This window comes from Lucilia sericata, unplaced genomic scaffold (genome assembly GCF_015586225.1).
Source record: "Lucilia sericata isolate MDLA Ls3-8-SP2 unplaced genomic scaffold, ASM1558622v1 Contig001104F_arrow, whole genome shotgun sequence".
NCBI lineage: Eukaryota > Metazoa > Arthropoda > Insecta > Diptera > Calliphoridae > Lucilia > Lucilia sericata.
Window position 1 is genome coordinate 1 of NW_023995076.1, and position 20942 is coordinate 20942.

At 30.1% G+C, this 20942-nt stretch overlaps 6 protein-coding genes across 10 annotated transcripts; 3 read left to right on the forward strand and 3 right to left on the reverse strand.

Moving 5' to 3' along the window:
- The first annotated feature begins 265 nt into the window (after window positions 1-265).
- On the forward strand, window positions 266-7679 carry LOC119610016 (mitochondrial glutamate carrier 1-like). Its single transcript, XM_037965082.1, has 6 exons — window positions 266-531; window positions 3780-3816; window positions 5590-5724; window positions 5795-6280; window positions 6347-6487; window positions 7083-7679. Exons 2-6 carry the CDS (start codon window positions 3782-3784, stop codon window positions 7228-7230), a joined length of 945 nt encoding a protein of 314 aa, XP_037821010.1. The 5' UTR covers window positions 266-531; window positions 3780-3781; the 3' UTR covers window positions 7231-7679.
- Window positions 7680-8509: 830 nt separating this feature from the next.
- Window positions 8510-11040, reverse strand: LOC119610015 (solute carrier family 35 member F6). The gene is made up of 5 exons (XM_037965080.1): window positions 10770-11040; window positions 10607-10667; window positions 10450-10536; window positions 10230-10383; window positions 8510-9634 (listed from the first exon to the last, which is right to left on the reverse strand). The coding sequence occupies exons 1-5, from the start codon at window positions 10829-10831 to the stop codon at window positions 8826-8828; spliced, it is 1173 nt and encodes a 390-aa protein (XP_037821008.1). The 5' UTR covers window positions 10832-11040; the 3' UTR covers window positions 8510-8825.
- A 1225-nt stretch (window positions 11041-12265) lies between these two features.
- Window positions 12266-14470, forward strand: LOC119610020 (polymerase delta-interacting protein 2). Of its 5 annotated transcripts, XM_037965089.1 has the most exons (6): window positions 12320-12340; window positions 12397-12493; window positions 12549-12692; window positions 12908-13463; window positions 13522-13863; window positions 13924-14470. In XM_037965089.1, the coding sequence occupies exons 3-6, from the start codon at window positions 12577-12579 to the stop codon at window positions 14245-14247; spliced, it is 1338 nt and encodes a 445-aa protein (XP_037821017.1). In that variant the 5' UTR covers window positions 12320-12340; window positions 12397-12493; window positions 12549-12576; the 3' UTR covers window positions 14248-14470. The 5 variants fall into 5 exon arrangements, with proteins under 5 accessions (XP_037821015.1, XP_037821016.1, XP_037821018.1 ...); XM_037965087.1 differs by having other exon boundaries at window positions 12266-12340; window positions 12397-12692; XM_037965088.1 differs by having other exon boundaries at window positions 12278-12493.
- Window positions 14451-15764, reverse strand: LOC119610021 (39S ribosomal protein L44, mitochondrial). The gene is made up of 3 exons (XM_037965092.1): window positions 15579-15764; window positions 14756-15514; window positions 14451-14680 (listed from the first exon to the last, which is right to left on the reverse strand). The coding sequence occupies exons 1-3, from the start codon at window positions 15646-15648 to the stop codon at window positions 14541-14543; spliced, it is 969 nt and encodes a 322-aa protein (XP_037821020.1). The 5' UTR covers window positions 15649-15764; the 3' UTR covers window positions 14451-14540.
- Window positions 15765-16280: 516 nt separating this feature from the next.
- LOC119610012 (SWI/SNF-related matrix-associated actin-dependent regulator of chromatin subfamily B member 1) lies at window positions 16281-17669 on the forward strand. The gene is made up of 2 exons (XM_037965075.1): window positions 16281-16704; window positions 16773-17669. The coding sequence occupies exons 1-2, from the start codon at window positions 16433-16435 to the stop codon at window positions 17611-17613; spliced, it is 1113 nt and encodes a 370-aa protein (XP_037821003.1). The 5' UTR covers window positions 16281-16432; the 3' UTR covers window positions 17614-17669.
- A 52-nt stretch (window positions 17670-17721) lies between these two features.
- On the reverse strand, window positions 17722-19708 carry LOC119610011 (histone deacetylase 3). Its single transcript, XM_037965074.1, has 3 exons — window positions 19154-19708; window positions 19008-19096; window positions 17722-18946 (listed from the first exon to the last, which is right to left on the reverse strand). Exons 1-3 carry the CDS (start codon window positions 19309-19311, stop codon window positions 17871-17873), a joined length of 1323 nt encoding a protein of 440 aa, XP_037821002.1. The 5' UTR covers window positions 19312-19708; the 3' UTR covers window positions 17722-17870.
- Window positions 19709-20942: the final 1234 nt, after the last annotated feature.

Below are 20942 nucleotides of genomic sequence, written 5' to 3' on the forward strand. Positions count from 1 at the left end.
TATTTTAATAACATGTTTAAGATAACGTCATATTTTATATGTTTTGTTTTTTTTAGATCTAAAACATAAAATATGCAGATGAATAGTCGGATAAAGACAACATACCCAGCATAAAATGACGTTTGTCCGGATGATCACAGTTTGTATGTTTTTTATCGAATACATGTACCTGATATATGTATTTGTCTTAAACTTATCGGAATTTTGTCTGCCAAGTTAACATCAAGAAATCGCTAAAATTACAATTTTAAAAATCGCTAAATTTGGTAACAAAATTACATTTGACTACACTGTCTAACAAAAATCATCAGTTGACGGCTGATTTTTTGCCAGCGGGTTTTCTGCACGGTATTTTAATAGAAAAAAGTATTGATTAAATTATAACAAATAGCCACACAAATGTGTTAAAGAAAGTAAATTGTGTGTAAAATTATTAGAATTAAAGAAAGTCAATTAAGTGCAACAAATAAAAGTTTAACAAAAAGTGTATTATAACCTATAAAACATACAATAACAACTACAAAAAAACAAGTAAGTTGACCCTCAAAAATAACAACAACAATATCTATAGATACATTAGTATGTGTGTAGGCACGTTTTTGTCTTTTAATTCTTTCTTTTTTGTTTTTGTATGATTGCAATTTCTTTTAAATTAATATAAATTATGATGCTTTGGCTGTTTTGTTTTTTTTTAACAAAAAGTAGAGGCTTTTTTTTAATGAAAATTCAAAACAAATTACGTAAATTGAAAAGAGCAATACGATAAGTTGGGGGGTACACAGGAATATCATAATAAACGATAAAAAAGCTTGTTGCTTTTTTTCAAACAGTTCCATTAGGTTTTTTATTTCGGTTAACTTAAATTGAGATTATTTTTTTCGTTTTATATAAAACGATTTATTGATTTTTTTATACCTATTAGGTACATGTGTTTAAATGTTTGATTAAGTTTATTATTGTTGGGTAATATCTATATTTTCCAGCCACTAGCCAAAACCGATAATCAGTTACTTGTTCAATAGATTATTTAGAAATTTGAAACACTTCAAAACTGTCATCTAACCACATAGGTGGATGAATGGTCTTTTCTAATTAAATTTGTTGCCAGGAGTGTGTTTATTAATGTTTATATTTAAGATAAATATTTAACAAATACAATCAAAATTATTTTTGTTAATTGCGTAAATGTTTCTGTATAGGAACCTCTTTTAATTCTAAAAAAGCTTGTTTTATCTTTTTTATTTATTTATGCATTAATCAGAGAAACATTTGGAACTTTGAACACCTTACTTTTGGCCATAGCTTGTTCATTCATATGATGAAAAGTCAACACATTATTTGTGTATTATCAAATAAAATTGTCTTTATCGACCAGTATTAGGTACATACATACATAATTTCATTTCAAATTTCTTTTTCACGTTTGTGAGTAGTTCCTTTGTAGTTTAATTATTGCCGGTTTCTTTGTGAGTTTAAGCTAAGAATCCTCTTTGATTGCAATGCTATACCCGAACTCCCAAATAAACCTGCTTAAGCTTATTTTGTAGAAATATTGCTATTATTCTAAATCAGTTGATACGCCATTTAAAATTTTAGAAAAGCATGTCAATTAGGAGTTTTCCATTTTTTTACTATCAATGTATTTCAATGTAATATCTAAATACCTAATAAAATAAACAAAGTAAATCTTTATAGGCATATTTACACGTTTTTTTAACGTTTAAAAAAGGTGTTAATTAAAAATATTTAATTTCATGTATTGAACGATTTTTAAATTATTTATTTATTGGTGATTCCAAAACGTCATAAGATAGGCGTAGTTTTAAGTCTAGCAACAGTTGAAACTACTAGTACTATTCTATCTATCTATCTATCTATCTATCTATATCTATCTATCTATATCTATCTATCTATCATCTATCTATCTATCTAGGATCTATCTATCTATCTATCTATCTATCTATCATCTAGCTAGCGATCTATCTATCTATCTATCTATCTATCTATCTTATCTATCTATCTATCTATCTATCTATCTATCTATCTATCTATCTATCTATCTATCTATCTATCTATCTATCTATCTATCTATCTATCTATCTATCTATCTATCTAACTATCTATCTATCTATCTATCTATCTATCTATCTATCTATCTATCTATCTATCTATCTATCTATCTATCTATCTATCTATCTATCTATCTATCTATCTATCTATCTATCTATCTATCTATCTATCTATCTATCTATCTATCTATCTATCTATCTACCTATCTATCTATCTATCTATCTATCTATCTATCTATCTATCTATCTATCTATCTATCTATCTATCTATCTATCTATCTATCTATCTATCTATAAATATATTAGATATTTCGATTTATCTGCCTATCCATCTATACATGTGCCTCAAATTTAGATTCAATAGAATATACGGATTTATTTGTCAAGTTGTTTCTGCTCAAAGAAAAACTACTACTATCTATTTTACACCGATATACGATTTGAAATACGATTTCGCCTTTATTTAATTGTGTTAATGTTATAAATTGTCACTAATATAGTCGCATCTATTGAAAATAAAAAAGTAATTTTAACTTTAAATATTGAAATTAGCTTTGAATAGTAAATTAACTATTTACACTTTAAAAATAACTTGAAGAATATATTATTGAATGTGTGATTTTTTTCTTGATTAAATAAATAAACAATAATATTTGTCCCAAAAAAGGAATATAATAGGAAGACACTAAAACTTAAATTGATAAATAAGCAGATTTTTTTTCTTTTTTTATTACTAAAGAAATGTATACTAATAGTAGACACAGACAAAAAATGAACCAATAAAATAAATCATTATATTCCAGTCATTCTTATTTTCAAGAAAAATAGTTTTTAAAGTTTGACACAGTTTTGTTAAGTGTTTTTGCAAAGTTTATAAGAGACATTATGACAGCATTTAAAATAAATGAACAAATAAAAGTTTTGAATAAAATAAAAAAAAAATGTTTCACTAACTTAATGGAATAAAATAATGTTAAGCATATGTTAGGAAAATAACTAACTTTTATTTTGATTTTTCATTTGATTAAAAGTTTTTTATCTTAATTATAAATAGTTTAGGTTTTTGCTTTAATTTTTTTTTAAATAAATAATAGAATTATTTATCTTGACATATACATATGTACATATGTATTTACAAAGTTGTATATCATATCAAGTCCATCGAAAGTTATCCATAACTGACATTTTCGAAAACCACTTAAATTATGAAAATGTATATTATTGACATATTTATTATGTGTATTTTATTTTACTTTTATGTATACAATTACAAAAACAAACAGACGACTATTGAATTGTTTTGTAGATTAATTATTGCGTTTAAATTGTTCTTTCTTATCACTTGAATTTTTGGTTCATTTTTACACAGCTTATCTGGAGCTCAATAAAACAATAATATTAAAATAAAACAAAACGTCATTAAATTGAAATATTTAACATTTTTACAAATTATTAACAAGTTTTGTTAATGATAATAAATAGCAATAAAAAATCTATTTAAAGAGAATTATAAGTTGAAAACTAATTTCAGGTTTTTAGTTATTTTTTTTTTTTTCAACTAATATTGTTAAATAATTTATTTAAATTAAAACATTTTTAACTTTTATGTATCGCTTCTATGTATAAAATTTAATTTAATTTTAATGTAGTAGTTTGAATTAATTCGTTTAATTAAACCTGTCTTTGGTATTGTTTTTATTTTCTTTTCAGAAATGTCAACTCCACAACAAGCACCAGCACAATTTTCGTAAGTATTGATATTTTTGCTGTTTGTATTTAAATTTTTTTTAATCTAAATAAAATGTGAATAAACCTTTTTTGTATTTTGAGATTATTATTACTTTTATTTAGCTACACGTGAGCGATTAAAACAATATGTATAGACTAATTTTATTTTTTTTTTTTTTTCTTTCAAATTTTACTTGTTTTCTTTTTTGTACTTTTCTCAACTGAAAGGTGTGTTTCCTCTCCTAATTATGCAAGGTTATTGAATGTCATGTACTAATTCGTATTAGTATGTGTATTCCTTCGGCTTTGAATCTTTTTTTAGTATGTATTTTCCTAAATTTAATTATTGTAAAGAAAGTTGAAGATCAAGAACATACGGACTTTGATACAGAGTTCCTTCAAGGAACGGGTGTTGTAGGGGTAACTTAACTTATAGCACTAGAATCTTTACAAGTAGTAGAGTTTTCTTTCAGCTTCAGGCTGGATATAACGGATAATGGAGTCCCTTCGACTCTATTTGACACTTCGAGCGCAACCAACCAACTAAAATTTCAATTTCGTACTAAATTTTCAATTTTATACCATTTTTTACTAAATTTTTGTACTAAAATTTTAATTTTGTATTAAAATTTCATATTTGTACTAAAATTTCAATTTTCCACAAAAATTTCAATTTTGCACTAAAATTTAAATTTTGTACTAAAAATTCAAATTTGTACTTAAATTTCAATTCTGTACTAAAATCTCAATTTATACTAAAATTTAAATTTTGTACTAAAATATCAATTTTGTACTAAAATGTAAATTTTGTACTAAAATATCAATTTTGTACTAAAATGTAAATTTTGTACTAAAATTTCAATTTTGTACTTAAATTTCAATTTTGTACTAAAATTTTAATTTTGTTCTTAAATTTAAATTTTTTACTTGAAATTCAATTTTGTACTAAATTCAATATTGTACTAAAATTTCAAAGTTGTACTTAAATTTAAATTTTGTACTAAAATTTAAATTTTCTACTAAAATTTCAATTTATACTAAAATTTAAAGTTTGTTCTTAAATTTAAATTTTTTACTTGAAAATCAATATGGTACTAAAATTTCACTTTTGTACTTAAATATTAATTTTGTACTTAGATTTCAATTTTGTACATAAATATCAAATTCGCACTTAAATTTAAATTTTGTACTTAAATTTATATTTAATAATTTAAACCAAAATTTTAATTGTTTTTCTCTTTATCATTTAATAAAAAAACTATATATTATTTTTGCCCATAATTAAATTTCTTTGCATTTTACCATCATCAAATCAATTATTTATTTAGGATTAAAAATATTTGATTAATTATGATTATGTGCTTTTCAAACACACAATTAAATTAGTAAAATAAATTCTTTACTTATACATTTTCATATACAAAATTTCATTGCAAATTCGAAATAAAATAAATAAATGACGGGCGATTGATCATCATGATGACGGTGATCAAATCAATTTCAAATAAAAAAATGTGCAATTAGAAAGAAGAAAGTTTGTTGCTGTAGTTGAAATTCTTGAAAACGTGCCACCACCGACAACTCGACAACAACAAATAAAACAAATTTTTTTCGCTGACAAGTTCATTTAGGCGCTAAACTATTATGTATTTAGTAATGATTTTGATTTTAAATGAAATCGAAAATAAATGATTTAATTTTAAAACAAAAACGTAATAAAGGCACGCGTCTAATAGTTGACATTTTGGTTTTTAACAGATGACTAAAATTCAATTCAATTTACTCTTTACAGTTTGCTTCCTAAGATCATTAACGGTGGTATTGCCGGTATTATAGGCGTATCATGTGTATTTCCTTTGGATTTAGTTAAAACTCGTTTGCAAAATCAACAAGTCGGTCCAAATGGCGAAAAAATGTACAAAAATATGTAAGTTTTTGAAACTAAAACAAAGTTATGTTTAAAGATTTCTAAAACGATATGAATATTTATACTAAAGGTTCGATTGCTTCCGCAAAACATATCGTGCTGAAGGTTACTTTGGCATGTATCGTGGTTCAGGTGTCAATATCCTTTTGATCACCCCCGAAAAAGCCATTAAATTGACCGCCAATGATTACTTCCGTCATAAACTCACTACCAAGGACGGTAAACTGCCCGTTAGTAGCCAAATGATTGCTGGTGGTTTGGCCGGCGCATTCCAAATTGTTGTTACTACACCCATGGAATTGTTAAAGATTCAAATGCAAGACGCAGGTCGTGTTGCAGCTCAAGCTAAATTGGCGGGCAAAACTGTCGAAAAGATTTCCGCCACTAAATTGGCTTCACAATTGTTGAAGGAAAAGGGTATATTTGGTTTGTACAAGGGTATTGGTGCTACCGGCTTAAGAGATGTTACCTTCTCCATTGTATACTTCCCCCTCTTTGCTACACTTAATGCTTTGGGCCCCAGACGTAATGATGGTTCGGGTGAAGCTGTGTTCTGGTAAGTTTTTTTATTTAATCAACAATTGATGTTAAATGTTATATTAAATGTCCTTTTTTATTAAAGGTGCTCATTTTTGTCTGGTTTGGCAGCTGGTTCATTTGCTGCATTATTTGTTAATCCATTCGATGTGGTTAAGACACGTTTACAAGCTATTAAAAAGGCTGATGGTGAAAAGGAATTCAAGGGTATTATGGATTGTATAACGTAAGTATTAAAAAGTTTTGTTAAGAAATATTTCGGAAAAAGTACGTTACAGAAATAATAGATTTATATATTTGAAATTAAATTATGTAATAAAATTTCAAAATTTGTACTCAAATCTGAATTTTGTACTAAAATTTCGATTTTGTACTAAAACTTTAATTTTGAACTAATATTTCAATTTTGTACCAAAATTTCAATTTTGTAACAAAATTCAATTTTGTATCAAAATTTCAATTTTGTACTAAAATGTTAATTTATTACTAAAATTTTAACATTTGTACTAAAACTTCCATTTTGTAGTAAAAATTTCAATTTTGAACAAAAATTAAATTTTTTTCTAAAATTTAAATTTTATTTACTATAAAATTTAAATTTATATTTTGTACTAATATTTCATTTTTGTAGTAAAAATTCCAATTTTGTACTAAAATTTCAATCTTGCACTTAGTTTTAATTTCGTCCCAAACTTTCAATATTGTACTAAAACTATTTAATTGTGTATTAAAAATTTAATTTTGAACTATAATTTTCATTTTGTACTTTTTAAATTAAAATTATTTATTTTTACTTTTTTTTTTTTGTATTTTAATTCCAGCAAAACAATGAAATATGAAGGACCCACTGCCTTCTTCAAGGGTGGTTTGTGCCGTATGATTGTCATTGCTCCACTCTTCGGTATCGCTCAAATGGTTTACTTCTTGGGAGTTGCTGAGGGTTTGCTTGGCATGAACAAAAAGGAATAAACAAGCAATTTATTTAATAATTTAAGAACCAATTTAACTGGAAACGAATGCATTTCCATTATGTGTCGTCCTAAATGTACATCGGAAATTAAATAATGCTAATAATAAACTAATAATTAAATAGACGAAATTTGCCTAAACGTGCTCTCTTTTGAATGAATGTATAATTGTATGTTGTTTGTATATTGTTCAAAAATTATGTTTCATTATTTAAGTTAAATAATAATTAAATGGGTGTTTTTTTTAATTTGGCTTTTTAAGTCGAAAATTATTGTAAAATTAATAGTTTATATAAAAAAGTGTTACAAACAATATAATACACATGTATGTATGTTTGTGCTATTCTAAACAAAAAACAAAATATCATATTTCATTAAAAACAACAAATAAATTCTTATACAAGACAATAAACCATTATTGATTAAATTAAAACTCCTGAAAACAAAAAATCAACATGAATTTACATATTATTATTGTGAAAACGTATTTAGCATTAAAATAAATATTTAAACATTAATTATCAAAGCTTGTATTTACTCCAGTACATAAATTGTTGTTTTGTTTATTGATTGCAATTATATAGCACAATATTGTTGTTATATATTCTAAATTCTATTAAAAACAAACAACAAGATATTAGAATTACATATTATACTACATATGTATGTATGTATGTTATAAAACAAAAGCAACTGTTTGTAAGAAAATGTATTTATGTGTTACACGACACGTAACATAAATGTCAATTTATATATTAAAGTTAAAGAGTAACCAGCCATCCTCAGATAATTATTAGCATATATGTAACCAATAACAGTTTTAACATTTTTTGCATTTTTATTTTCTTTTAATTTTTTCTGTTTAACTTAATATAAAATATTTATAGTTAAACTAAAGATACTTTTTATGTTGCTACCTATATTCTTTAGGCCAATTTTATTATATTTAGATTTTTTCAATAATTTTATGCTATTTTTAAAGTAAAATCTCTTAAGATATTTTCTTGTTTAGAAAATTTTAATTTTAAAATATTTTGCAAAAAAAAAAAAACAAAAGATGCCAATGTTAAAAAAGAAATTAAAAAATATATATAATATACATAAAGCAAAACAAAGGAATTTCAATGTAAATGTGTTAAATTTATTTGCGTTTTTTATGATGGGAAGGGTGTAGGTAGGTGGTTTTAATGAATGTAAATTGTTTGCAAATACACACCAAATAGAAATATGAATACTTTATGAGTTTTACTCAAAATTAAAATTCAAACTTCATATAATAATTAAATTTTTTTATTTTGTAAATACATCTTTATACTTTATTATAAATTAAATCACTAATTAGAATTATTAAATTCCATACATTACAAACAAGTCTTTTTCAAAATTTATTGAGAACCATTCTTTGAAAAAACGTACTCTCATTAAAAATACATTTAATTTTCTATTCAAAAAGTTAAAGTCGGATTTTTTTACGAATTCTTTTTGTTTTCGAAATAATTTTCTTTTGATAATTGATATTTTTACACGCGTATCACAACTAAAAGTTTTAAGAAAAAGTTTATTATAAAATGCCAACAAAAAATTCAATAAAACCGTTTAAATAATGTCAGCCGGGCGATTAGTGGGCACTTCGCTACCAGCAGTGCCCACACCTAAGCCAGCTGTAGGATCGCCCGACATATCATCATAACGATTACGCCATATACGCAACACTAACGAACGATACCATTCCAAAAGAATAGCTCTACGATAAGTAATTAAACCCATTTGTAAGATTAAGAAACCAATAATCGATACCAAATTCAAATATTCCCATTCGAGCAGCAAGGCTATTAGCCAGACTAAATACGAACGCACACTTTCGGCTAAAACCAGATTGGCCGACGAAGAGAAACGTATAATGCACAGGGAAGTGTAACCGTAGAGTAAAGAAGTGACAATGAATAAGCTTAAAGCTACCACCAGCCAAGGATTACTGCGCAATTGACTGAAAACATCCATGAGATCATCAAACACACCGCGTGAACTGTCGTTAAAGGGAATTACAGGTGTGGGTAAGAAATTCATAAATACGCCCAGGAATAAGGTGATGAATAAACCAAATAAACCTTGCCAACCAATAGCCTGTAAAATGGGTACATTGCAAGCTTTTAGGAATTTCTCTTCGTACACCATGCGCCCAGCATGAAAGATAGAGGCACATATTATCATTAAATCGCCCGAGAGAACAGCATTGGAATTTATATGTGACAAAGAATTGTGATCAGAGATAACACGTTGCATATCGCTGGATATAATTATAATAAGAGCACATATTATGGTGATAATAGCCGACCAATGACGTCCTATTAAAGCCTGATTCATGTGTATAGAACCCAATAGGCCAACAAAAATGATAGCAGAACCTAGAATATGGAAAAGAGAAAAAAATATTTATTGTCTTAATAGTAGATTTTTTTATTGCAAGATGTAACTATAAACCCAGACTAATGTATGTATATATGTAAATGCAAGTGAACTCTTTAGGTGATAAGAGAATGGTTGTTGTTTAATATGGCTAATCTACAAACAGTGGATGATATTAAGTTATTTAAGTTTATTTTCAAAAATAATTATTGTCTACAATATTCAGATTCTCTTACAGTTCTTTCTCTGGGGAATTGACCCGGATAACGTCTAGGATGAAATCCTTTGGTAATCTACCTATTACCGTTCCATTGCTCTCTTTTATTTCTTTATGTTCTTTTTTACGAAAAAATTTATTTAAAATCTTGGACTATACTTTTAAAAACCAACAAAACCGTAGTTTTAGGAGCTGTTAAATCTAATTTCTTATCAGTTGCATAAATCAAGGTCACAAAAAACTTTAAAATATTTTATAAAAAAATTTGCACTAATAAAATATTTGGAAAATAATACATTTAAAGCCAAATCCTACAGCTAACTTACTGTGTCATAATATGAATACAACATTTCGCCACATTAATCTAGAATACTTACTTCTTATCATTTGAAAGCTGGATACATAGGTTAAATATAGACCCGTCAAAAACAATATAGTCGATATAGCATCCAAAAAAGCCGGCAAAAGCATGTTTAAAGGCCTAAATTCACGATCGCCACTAGTCAATGGATTTGTATCCTCTGAACCATTCTAAAAATACAAAAAAATACAAAGCTTCCATAAACAAATTTCTGAAAAAGACCATTTCAAACCTACATTACGTCGTCGTAGAAAACAGAAAATTGTTTTATAAAATACATAACAAAGAAATTCACCAGCAAACATTAAAAATGTTAAAACTACCTGTGGATGGAAATGGCAAAATACAAAGAAAACTTTAAAAAATGTTTACAAGTTCTCGTATTCTACATACCGGATGTTGAAAATAACGCCAGATACCATCATTGCACTCTCCGGTCAGGGTATTAGTCCATCTAGAAGTTAATTAACAGAAAATTGATTTTTTATTATTGCAAGACAGATAATATATAATTTATCCCCCGGCCTTTGCAGGGGTCAGTAGTGGGAATACTAACTTGATTAATAGCGTATTACAGGAACCGGTGATTAAAAATATAAACACTATTATATGATGCATTTTGTCAATATTAAGGATTTTTTCAATCAATGTTTTTCAATCTTTAATTGTTTTTATTAATTTAATGTAATTCTTTAGTCTTTTTTCGTTTTGTATTTTGATTCTACTGGTGAAATTGCACTAAGAAAATAGAAAATTGCAAAAAATATAAGAAATAATAACAAAACGAAAATGCAAATGTCAGCGTGTCAAGATAACGGAGATTAGACAGCAAAGTTTTTTTTGGGAATTAAAAAAAGGGAAATAAATATATCCAATTATAAGCAATGTCGGAAATTTAAATAAAAAACTATAGTTCTTTATTTAAATGCAAATATTCATGGCAAGTTGTATTTAGAAAGAAAAACTACTTACCTTTGAGTCTTTTGTTGTCATTTTGGCATTTCTGGAGTGTTACTGACTTGTGCAGGATGGTGCAGGATTCCAATGTCATTTTTGGATCAAATTCCATTGTTGATTGTAGCAAAATAAAAAAGGTGTCAATAAAAAACAAAAGAAACTGGATACACTAATGAATTGTAAAACAACAAAACAAACTGCTACAACTTGAATAAACGATTTATTTATTAATTTTTAAAACATCATTATTATTATAATGTGTTAACACAGAACTCTTCTGAACCGCAAAGTAAATAATTACCTTTTTGATATAATACATATATTTATTAACAATAATAGCAAATTTGCACGATTTATTTCCTTTTTTGTTCATGCAAAAATAACAAAACTTTCCCACGATAAAATTTATTATTTTTTGAAATTAACAACTTTAAAGTTTTCTTAATAAAATAGTTTCCACTTCCGATGCACACTTTGTTCTTGCAATTAAGTTGCTGCGTCTTTTTCGCTGCAATTTTAATGCAAATCAATGAATTCGTTGTATTTTTTTGCGGCAATTTATCCCGCCATTGACCCGTATGATGACTTTTTGCTTTAAACTTTTCGACTTTTTCCGACTATTCGACTTTTTTCGACTTTTCGATTTTTTTCGACTTTTTCCGACTTTTCGATTTTTTTCGACTTCTTTCGACTTCTTTCGACTTTTTTTCGACTATTTTTTGACTTTTTCGAGTTTTTCCTACTATTTTAGAGTTTTTGACTTTTTTCCAATTTTTTTTTAAATTTTGGACTATTTTTGACTTTTTTCTACAATTTTCGAGTTTTCGACTTTTTCCGACTTTTCGACTTTTTACGACTTTTTCGACTTTTTTCGACTTTCAGACTTTTCGATTTTTATTAACAAAGTCGACTTTTCGACCTTTTTCACAGACGATAGTCGAGTTATCGACTTTTTTGGAACAAAATAGTCGACTTCGACTTTTCGACTTTTTCGACAAAAAGTCGATTGTTCGATTATTCGAAAGGTTATCGAAAAAATCGATAACAATTAGCAAATATATCAACTCTGTCGCTGTCAGAAAGTGTTTACAAATTCTAAATCTCTCAAAAATGACATTTCTAAAATAAAACTTCTACAATTTTTGGACGTTGCTCACATAAAAATAAAATGTAATTATTTTACATTTAAAAAAGAAAAATTTACATATTAAAAAATAAATATATAGTTTAGAACCCATCACATCGAATTGTTAGGCTATACTACAAAACGTTTGGCTAAAATCATTAAAAATTAATTAAGTTATTAGAACTGCAACTTACCAGGTAAGAAGATTCTAAGCGAACGAAAATTTGTTGAAATTTGCAAAAACTATTTAAGTAAAACGCCATAAATTACGACAAAACAAATGGGGTTTCTGCAACAAATACTCTGGACACAGAACCAAAAAAAATCAACGGCCCTATTGCAAACCGTAACGGTCATAATAAGCAGGAGTATCAAAAAACATTCACAGCAAGCTAGGTGAGTAGAGGTGGTAGATAGTTTAACGATTTTTTTCTTGGGAAAAACAATGATGAAATTTTGTAAAAAAGTATTTTCTAGAAATTGGGCGCAATTTCAAAAAACACTTGAATCACTTGTTTGAATGTTGTAAACAAAGTTGACAACAATATAAAGTTGCGTAACTAACATTTATTTATTCCCTGCCTCTTGTTGTTTTCTTCACTTTTGTATAGATTGGCAGAGGTAGGACGTTTAGAGCCGGCAAAATCGGATGGTAAATATGAGACGGGACAATTATTTCTTCACCGCATCTTTGGCTATAGAGGAGTAGTTTTGTTTCCCTGGACGGCCAGAGTCTATGATCGTGATCTACATAATCCCAATAAAACCAAGACAACTACAGCTTCCGCCAACAATACTACAGCGAAAAATGCCATTAAAGGCAAAACTTCTGGTACTGCAAGCGAGACGTCTGCGAAATCAGGTGATAAAACTTCAAATAAAACAAATAGTGTAGCGGCTTCTTTAAAGTCCCATTTAAACGATGTAGTTAATACACTAAATGGGGCCGCTGGCTCTTTGGACTCTGCTACTGCAAGTGATACTTCTAAATGTAGTGAAAATGTTACAAAACCAAATGCGGCTGATAGTACAAATGAGAAAAACTCAAATGCTGCGCAACAAGCCAGCTCCACCTCAACACAGGATGCGGCAAATAACAAGGAAGTAAAAGGCAAAGTTCATACTTTCTATCAGGTCCTAATAGATTCACGCGATTGTCCTTACATTGTAAGTACAAAATTTTAAAATTATAATAAATCAGTTTTAAAACAATAACAATTCTTAGCGCGCTCAAACCGAGGCTGTTACATTTTTGGGCAATCAAGACTCCAATCGTAGTTTGTATGCCATACCCGGTTTGGATTATGTTTCCCATGACGATATTATGCCCTATTCATCGGCGGAGAAGAATCCTTTACATCATGAATTATTTGATAAATTTTTAACTTATGTGCCCGACAAACAGCCCTGTTTTGAGCCCAAAGACACTTTGAAAACATGGCAAGAAAAGAATCATCCCTGGCTGGAATTGAGTGATGTTCATAAGGAGACTACGGAAAATATACGTGTAACTGTGATACCTTTCTATATGGGTTGTCGTGAAACGCCCGCTTCTTCGGTATATTGGGTGGGTGTTTGTATTATTTGCATTTTGTTTTTCGGCCTCAAAATTTAACTCTAATTGCAGTGGCGATATTCTATACGTTTGGAAAATCTGGGCAATACCAGCGTGCAATTGCGTGAAAGACATTGGCGTATATTTTCTTTATCTGGAACTTTGGAAACTGTAAGAGGTCGGGGAGTGGTGGGACAAGAACCCATTTTAAGTCCGCGTCTACCCGCTTTTCAATACAGCAGTCATGTGAGTCTTCAGGCCCCCAGTGGCCATATGTGGGGTACTTTCCGTTTGGAACGTGAAGATGGTCATATGTTTGATTGTAAAATTCCGCCCTTTTCATTGGAAAGTAAACCAGAAGAACCGCCAGCCGGTCAAACTAAGAAGACGGATTAATTATCATTTAAATGGATGTTGCAGATAACTTCTCTAGAATTTTATTGCTTTAGTTAGTTATGATTTTTTTTTGCTGAATAATAAGTCTATGTATGTGTGTTTTACGTAGCAAAGAAAACTTCTCCTCTCCCTCTACAAAATCTTTAAGTAGACAATTTAAATTGTATAAAATTTAATAATAAATGAAAATGAAATTTGAAAAATTTCAAGTGTTACCTAAAAATTTAACTAAAATTAAATAGTTTATTATATTGTTAACAACTTATTTAAAACAGATTTTATTGGTCTTTTTCTTATTGTTTTAATTTTTGTGTTTGACTTTCAACTTGTAGTTGGTAATTAAAGGGTTTCATATTGTCGTGTATGCCAAACAATTTTTGTAAAGCATCCAATGAGGCGGTCTTAACAGCGGTTTCAATATCTTCACCAAAGCCTGAAAAGAAATTAATTAAATTAAAAATTAGCTCTTTTCCGGACTATTCCAAGATACATTTATTGGTATACATGCCTTTGCCTATTAACTTCTTATCACTATAAAGACCCACATGATACGCGGCCAGTACAGTATTTTTGCCACAATCGCCCAAAAGACGTGGCTCAGGTGAAGCCAACTTATTTTGCTGACAAACTTGCTGCAACAATTCAGTGGGATTCTCGATGTTCCACAAATCCAACATATCCTTTTGATTAAGTTGTGTACATATGAAATCTCTGACAAAAAGAAATGCTCTTTCCATACCCGAGCTTTGTTCTAAAGCACCGATTACCGCCAATAATGACTGAGCCATTGATTCTTTGGAAGGAGGATATTCAGCATCTAGCAATAATTCTTTCATGCCCAAATGCAAAGCCACATTAGATAAGGTTTCAGTATTTAATAGAAAACTAGCTATGGATTTCTGGCCTTCAAAGGGAACTTTGGGCAGGGAATATTTAAGAAAAGCTTCTACATATTCCTTAGCAATATCTGCTCCTCTTTTGGACAAGTCCAAATTGTGTGACATTTGTATGTCGGTCTCTTCTATACCCAATTCTCTTTGCTTGGCCTCTTCTTTGGCTATATAAGACTGTTGTGTAAAGGCGGTGTTCAACAAAGACATGTCGAATTGTTCCTGCAATCGTTTGCCAAAGGCAAATAACTCGGCCCGGTAATTCCATTCTATATAACTGGAACGTGCAGCCGGTGCCTGGGGTCCCAACTTTTTGGCTCGACGATTCAGTTCACGCAAAGTAGGTGCAACCCATCTCTTAAACGTGCGGCAAGGAACTGTAGTATCAGTAGATTTTGTAAATTAGTGTTAATCATAAAATAATTATAAAATTATACTCACTTAAAGCCTGGGACTGAGTTAAAGATTTACTTAATTGGTAAAGTTTATTTGAAGACCTCAATAAAGACATTTTAATTTAATTTTATAACAAAAATTACAAAAATTTAATTAAACCTCTACCGCATTAAATTTTTACACCACCACTACACATTAAATAACGAACAGCTGTTTAGTACAAAAAAGTGCTGTCAAGTTGAAACTTTAAATAATAACAATTTAGCGTTTTTTTGAATACTAATAATGGCACCAAAATATGTACCAAGGCGAATGGACATAAGGTGGTGGCAGTTCTGCAATAACAATATTTTTCATGTATGTACTTTGTTTAAGCATTAAGTACGTATTGATGTCAAACATTGTATGTACGGCTAATTAATTTAAAGAATATTTTATCTGAAAATTTTATTTTTTATAAAAAGGAAACATAAAATTATTAAAATTTGTAAGGAACATATATCATGATTAATTTGCAAAAAAATCTTATACAAAGTTTATTTGTACCAATTATGACATTGTTTAAATAAACAATGTTGGTTTACAAAATGCTTGGTATTTTCAGATTTTTGTAAACAATAACAATCTTCGACAGCTGATTGAATAACACCACCTTATATAAATTTGCCTTATACATAAGGTGATGTACCTTATGTAAATATGCCTTAATACGTACCAAATGCAAAAACAAAATACACGGAAAATTTTGTTTTTACCGAACTGTCACCACCTTATGTTAATTCGCCTTGGTTTATACCAAAAAAATTCGGACGCCATTGATTGTATATTTTAATAAAAAGTGGAAAAAATTTTGTTTATTGTAAAATATTAAAAGAGGAAAATAGTAAACAAAATACATTATGTCTTTACAAACCTATGGCGATAAGCCGGTGGCTTTTCAATTGGAGGAAGGAGGAGAATATTATTATGTGGGCTCAGAAGTGGGAAATTATTTGCGGCTCTTTCGTGGAATATTGTATAAAAAATATCCCGGCATGACGAGAATTGTTTTGTCGAATGAGGAACGCAAACGTTTAGCAGATTCCGGTTTAAGTCCTCATATTTTAGCCAGCTCCGTGTCGCTGTTAAGAGCTTGTGAAGTAGACGACATAATACAAGGCAATGATGAAAAGTAAGCTTTTCCCACAAATAGTTTAATAACATTTCTTTGTTTTCATAGTATAAATAACTTTATTTTAGATATCGGGCCATTTCAGTAAATACCACAGATGCACCGTTGCCACGTGAAAGTAAGTCGAAAAAACAACCGCAATATGTACCCACCATGCCCAACTCCAGTCATTTGGATGCAGTGCCACAAGCCACTCCCATAAATCGTAATCGGGTACACACCAAGAAGGTGCGAACATTTCCCATGTGTTTCGATGATACAGATCCCACTGCAAATTTAGAAAACGCTTCACAAAAAGAGTGTCTGGTGCCCATACGTTTGGACATGGAGTTGGAGGGTCAAAAATTACGTGACACTTTCACTTGGAACAAAAATGAAAGTATGATTACGCCCGAACAATTTGCCGAAGTTTTGTGTGATGATTTAGACTTGAATCCCATTCCTTTTGTACCGGCTATTGCCCAAGCTATACGCCAGCAAATCGAGGCTTTTCCCAGTGAGCCACCTATAATCGAGGAAAGTTGTGATCAACGTGTTATAGTAAAACTGAATATACACGTTGGCAACACTTCACTAGTGGATCAAATCGAATGGGATATGTCGGAAAAGAATAATAATCCCGAGGAGTTTGCCATTAAACTATGTGCAGAATTGGGTCTCGGTGGAGAGTTTGTAACCGCCATAGCCTACAGTATTCGTGGTCAATTGTCTTGGCATTATCGGACCTATGCATTTAGTGAAGCTCCCCTATCTACCGTTGACGTACCATTTCGAAATCCCAGTGATGCCGATGCTTGGGCTCCATTTTTAGAAACACTAACCGATGCCGAAATGGAAAAGAAAATACGTGATCAGGACCGTAATACTAGACGTATGCGACGTTTGGCTAATACAACTACTGGCTGGTAATAATACATATATTCAAAACTTTTTTATTTAAAAATAAAAATTAACTTAAACTATAACAAGTGGTTTCATACCTATTACCGGTAAATTGAAATAAAAAGAAAAAATCTGTTCTCACTTTTAAAACTACAATTAATGTTTAATTATATTATTAATTATTCTTAGCAATTACATTACAAATAACATAAATACAGTTCAACTGTCTCTTAACATAATAAGCACACACACACACAAATATATATGACAATCCTCCGTACTCTTTAACTAGCTGTTGTACTGTCTTCCTTGTCCTGATCCTGTTCACCATCATAAAATTCATTCTTCGGTTCCACAATTTTATCCTCTTCGGCTTGTGAATTTCTTACATCTGGATCATCTTTTTCCTCTTTAATATTACGCAATTCTTCCATGTCCACCACATCGGGAGGTACCTGTACCATTTGAACACTTGGTGAATGTTGACACATTTTAAGATTTTCATAAACATGTTTAACGATAGCTTCTAAATATTGTTTTGAATTGGCGTTTTCCTGACGTGAATTAACATCAGGGTGTAAAGTGAAGTCGGGGGCAAAGAATTCCAAATATTCCGTCATGGGTAATTCATTGGTTATATGTTCATCCACCAGCAGAGAAGTTTCATGAGTCCAACAACGGGCAACGTTGCGTAAAGTATAACCACCACCACCCACCACCAATGTGGGCACATTAAAGCCTTTGACAAATTCTACACAGGCACCATGACCTCTTGTGCTAAGCGAAAAACAACCCAGGCGATCACCCGCTAAGGAGTCTGCTCCGCATTGTAGCACTATGGCGGTAGGACGATAGAAATCCATGACGGCTGATATTATAGGCTTGAACACTTGGAAATAACTTTGGTCGTCTATGCCCTCTTTTAGGGGAACGTTTACACTGTAATAACGACCCGATTCTGCACCTATCTCGTACATATCCCCTGTACCCGGAAAGAAATAATTGCCATATTTGTGAAATGAAGCTGTCATAACTCGATCTGTGAGATAGAAAGCTTCCTGTACACCATCACCATGATGCACATCTATGTCTATGTACAGAACACGAGGATTGTATTTTAGTAATTCCAAAATGCCTATAACAATATCATTGACGTAGCAAAAGCCAGATGCTTCAAATTTTTTCGCATGATGTAAACCCCCAGACCAGTTTATGCAAATGTCGCTATGATTGTGATTTAGTTTCTGGGCTCCTTCTAAGGAGGCGCCCGTGTACATGGAACAAAACTCAAACAGGCCATCGAAGACAGGACAATCCTCACCCACACTAAAGTGTGAAAGATATTTCGTATAGCCCACCGCTGAAATTAAAGAAGAATTTTTATAATAGTTATAAAAATATGAATTACTAGCACTACTTACAATTACAGTGTATATTTTGTGGAGTCACTTGCTGCAAAAACTCTATATATTCCTCACTATGAAAGCGCAACATATCCTGGGCACTAGCTCTGCAAAAAGACAATGTTTAAAGTGTAATATTTTTAACTTATTATTGGTAAACTTACTTGTAAGGTCTATAAATTTTCATTTTTCTATGCAAACCATAATTCATGACCAAACTATGGGTTACCGACAAACGATGAGGCTTCATAGGATGACCGGGCCCGTAGTGAAAATTACCCACATCCGGATTGTAAAAATAGGAAACACGTCGTTTACTCATTCTGTTGTCTTCGGAGCTGCTGCTGCAGTCTTTTAGTTAATAGTTTAAAGCAGCTTCCGAAGAAAATATTCGTTTTATAAAAAGGATAATTGATAGAACAATAACCACAACCAATAGACGCCGCGTGAGAGAAAAATCTAAATCACGCAAACTCATTACTGAGGTAGACGACCATGCAAAGTTTATTTTATTAGTTTAGGAATTGTGCCACTTGTTTGTTTTGTATATTAGTTTTTATCAAGCATATTTTATTTAAAATTTAAAAAGCAAAACATTAATTTTAACACGACTGTTCAGATTTATTGTCTTCGAGTCAAAACAAATGTCAAATTATTTTTTTTTGTGTTTACGATTACTATGTGTCAAATTATTTTGTACTAAAAATGCTGCTGTATTTCAGGGTTGTATTTTTGTATGACGTGTATGAAGGTTATCAAACACATTATGTTTTTGTATGAAGTGTTGTATGAAGGTATGAATGTATGAAACCTTTATAAATCCTTAGGTTATCAAACACATAAGAAATACACAGGATTGTATGACGACTTGGTATGAAGACTTTATTGGCGCGTTTCGCGGACAGTGGCGATATAAACTGCAGACACATATATACACATCTGCAAATTGATCGTTTATCGAAGTGTTGTGAAGCATTGCTGTTGTTGCAACCAATGCTATTGGAATAATATTCCAATTGTAATAAAAAAAGGAAAATAAATTGTATGCCTAGCTCCGCAAGAACTCCTAACAGCGGTTATAAACATCCAAGGACCAGAAAACACCAACACGTAAGTTGTGGCAATAGTTTATTTTGGTTTATTGAGTTTTTGTTTTTTAATTACCTATCAATGTCCAAGATGCCATTGCCTATGGGATCTCCAGGCTTCGGATAACAAGCTTACTTCACCGGGTAATATAAGCTTACCACCAACCAGCTCGGCAAGAAGTCTTGGAGCCAATATGAGTTTCTTACTGTGCCATTGCAGAGCAAGATGAAAAGTTGGAAAAAATTCAGGAGCCGTACTTAAATTTGAAAATGTTCGATGAGGCTTTATATCGCCAATTGATTTGTTATCCGCAAGAAACATCAAATTCAAGTTCGACCTTTCAATGCTTATAAAACAGCAATAGCGGCATGGTCTCTAATGTTATTCCCTAAATGCGAGATGCATTTTTTAAGTCTATTATTTGTGATTTTGCAACCACTGTGGAAGTTGATCGTGTACAAATTGTAGTTCAAATCATTGTTTGCGGTTGATTCATAACCGCTTTGAATTCACGTACAAGTAACAGGTGAAATTACAAGACACGCCAGATTATATGTCCTCATTTATCTTCTCCAAAGTCCGTATACGAACTTAAAATAACACTATGTTTAAATTTAGACCTCTAAACAGACATTAGGATGCTTGGAAACAATATAAAGTGAACTATCGTGTGGTACGGGAAAAAAAACTTAATTTAGGTATTTACAAATAGAGGCGGTTCTCATCACCTAAGATCCACAAAAGCAATATTTTTTAGCTAATACATACACTTATATATAGTTAGAACCCAAATCAAGAATAACTATCCAAATCCAGCTACGCCTACTGTATTTTATTCATAAAATAATGCATTCAAAATATGAG

Coding starts and splice junctions, on each gene's coding strand:
- LOC119610016 (XM_037965082.1), top strand. CDS start 3,782: ATGTCAACTCCACAACAAGCACCAGCACAATTTTC. Junction 5,725..5,794: donor GAAAAAATGTACAAAAATAT/GTAAGTTTTTGA, acceptor TTTATACTAAAG/GTTCGATTGCTTCCGCAAAA. Junction 6,488..7,082: donor GGTATTATGGATTGTATAAC/GTAAGTATTAAA, acceptor TTTTAATTCCAG/CAAAACAATGAAATATGAAG.
- LOC119610015 (XM_037965080.1), bottom strand. CDS start 10,831: ATGCATCATATAATAGTGTTTATATTTTTAATCACCGGTTCCTGTAAT. Junction 10,537..10,606: donor GGCGTTATTTTCAACATCCG/GTATGTAGAATA, acceptor TTCCATCCACAG/GTAGTTTTAACATTTTTAAT. Junction 10,384..10,449: donor GTTTTCTACGACGACGTAAT/GTAGGTTTGAAA, acceptor TTGTATTTTTAG/AATGGTTCAGAGGATACAAA.
- LOC119610020 (XM_037965087.1), top strand. CDS start 12,577: ATGGGGTTTCTGCAACAAATACTCTGGACACAGAACCAAAAAAAATCA. Junction 12,693..12,907: donor AAACATTCACAGCAAGCTAG/GTGAGTAGAGGT, acceptor ACTTTTGTATAG/ATTGGCAGAGGTAGGACGTT. Junction 13,464..13,521: donor CACGCGATTGTCCTTACATT/GTAAGTACAAAA, acceptor AACAATTCTTAG/CGCGCTCAAACCGAGGCTGT.
- LOC119610021 (XM_037965092.1), bottom strand. CDS start 15,648: ATGTCTTTATTGAGGTCTTCAAATAAACTTTACCAATTAAGTAAATCT. Junction 15,515..15,578: donor AACTCAGTCCCAGGCTTTAA/GTGAGTATAATT, acceptor CTGATACTACAG/TTCCTTGCCGCACGTTTAAG. Junction 14,681..14,755: donor TAAGAAGTTAATAGGCAAAG/GCATGTATACCA, acceptor ATTTCTTTTCAG/GCTTTGGTGAAGATATTGAA.
- LOC119610012 (XM_037965075.1), top strand. CDS start 16,433: ATGTCTTTACAAACCTATGGCGATAAGCCGGTGGCTTTTCAATTGGAG. Junction 16,705..16,772: donor ATACAAGGCAATGATGAAAA/GTAAGCTTTTCC, acceptor ACTTTATTTTAG/ATATCGGGCCATTTCAGTAA.
- LOC119610011 (XM_037965074.1), bottom strand. CDS start 19,311: ATGAGTAAACGACGTGTTTCCTATTTTTACAATCCGGATGTGGGTAAT. Junction 19,097..19,153: donor AAAATTTATAGACCTTACAA/GTAAGTTTACCA, acceptor GTCTTTTTGCAG/AGCTAGTGCCCAGGATATGT. Junction 18,947..19,007: donor ACAAAATATACACTGTAATT/GTAAGTAGTGCT, acceptor CTTTAATTTCAG/CGGTGGGCTATACGAAATAT.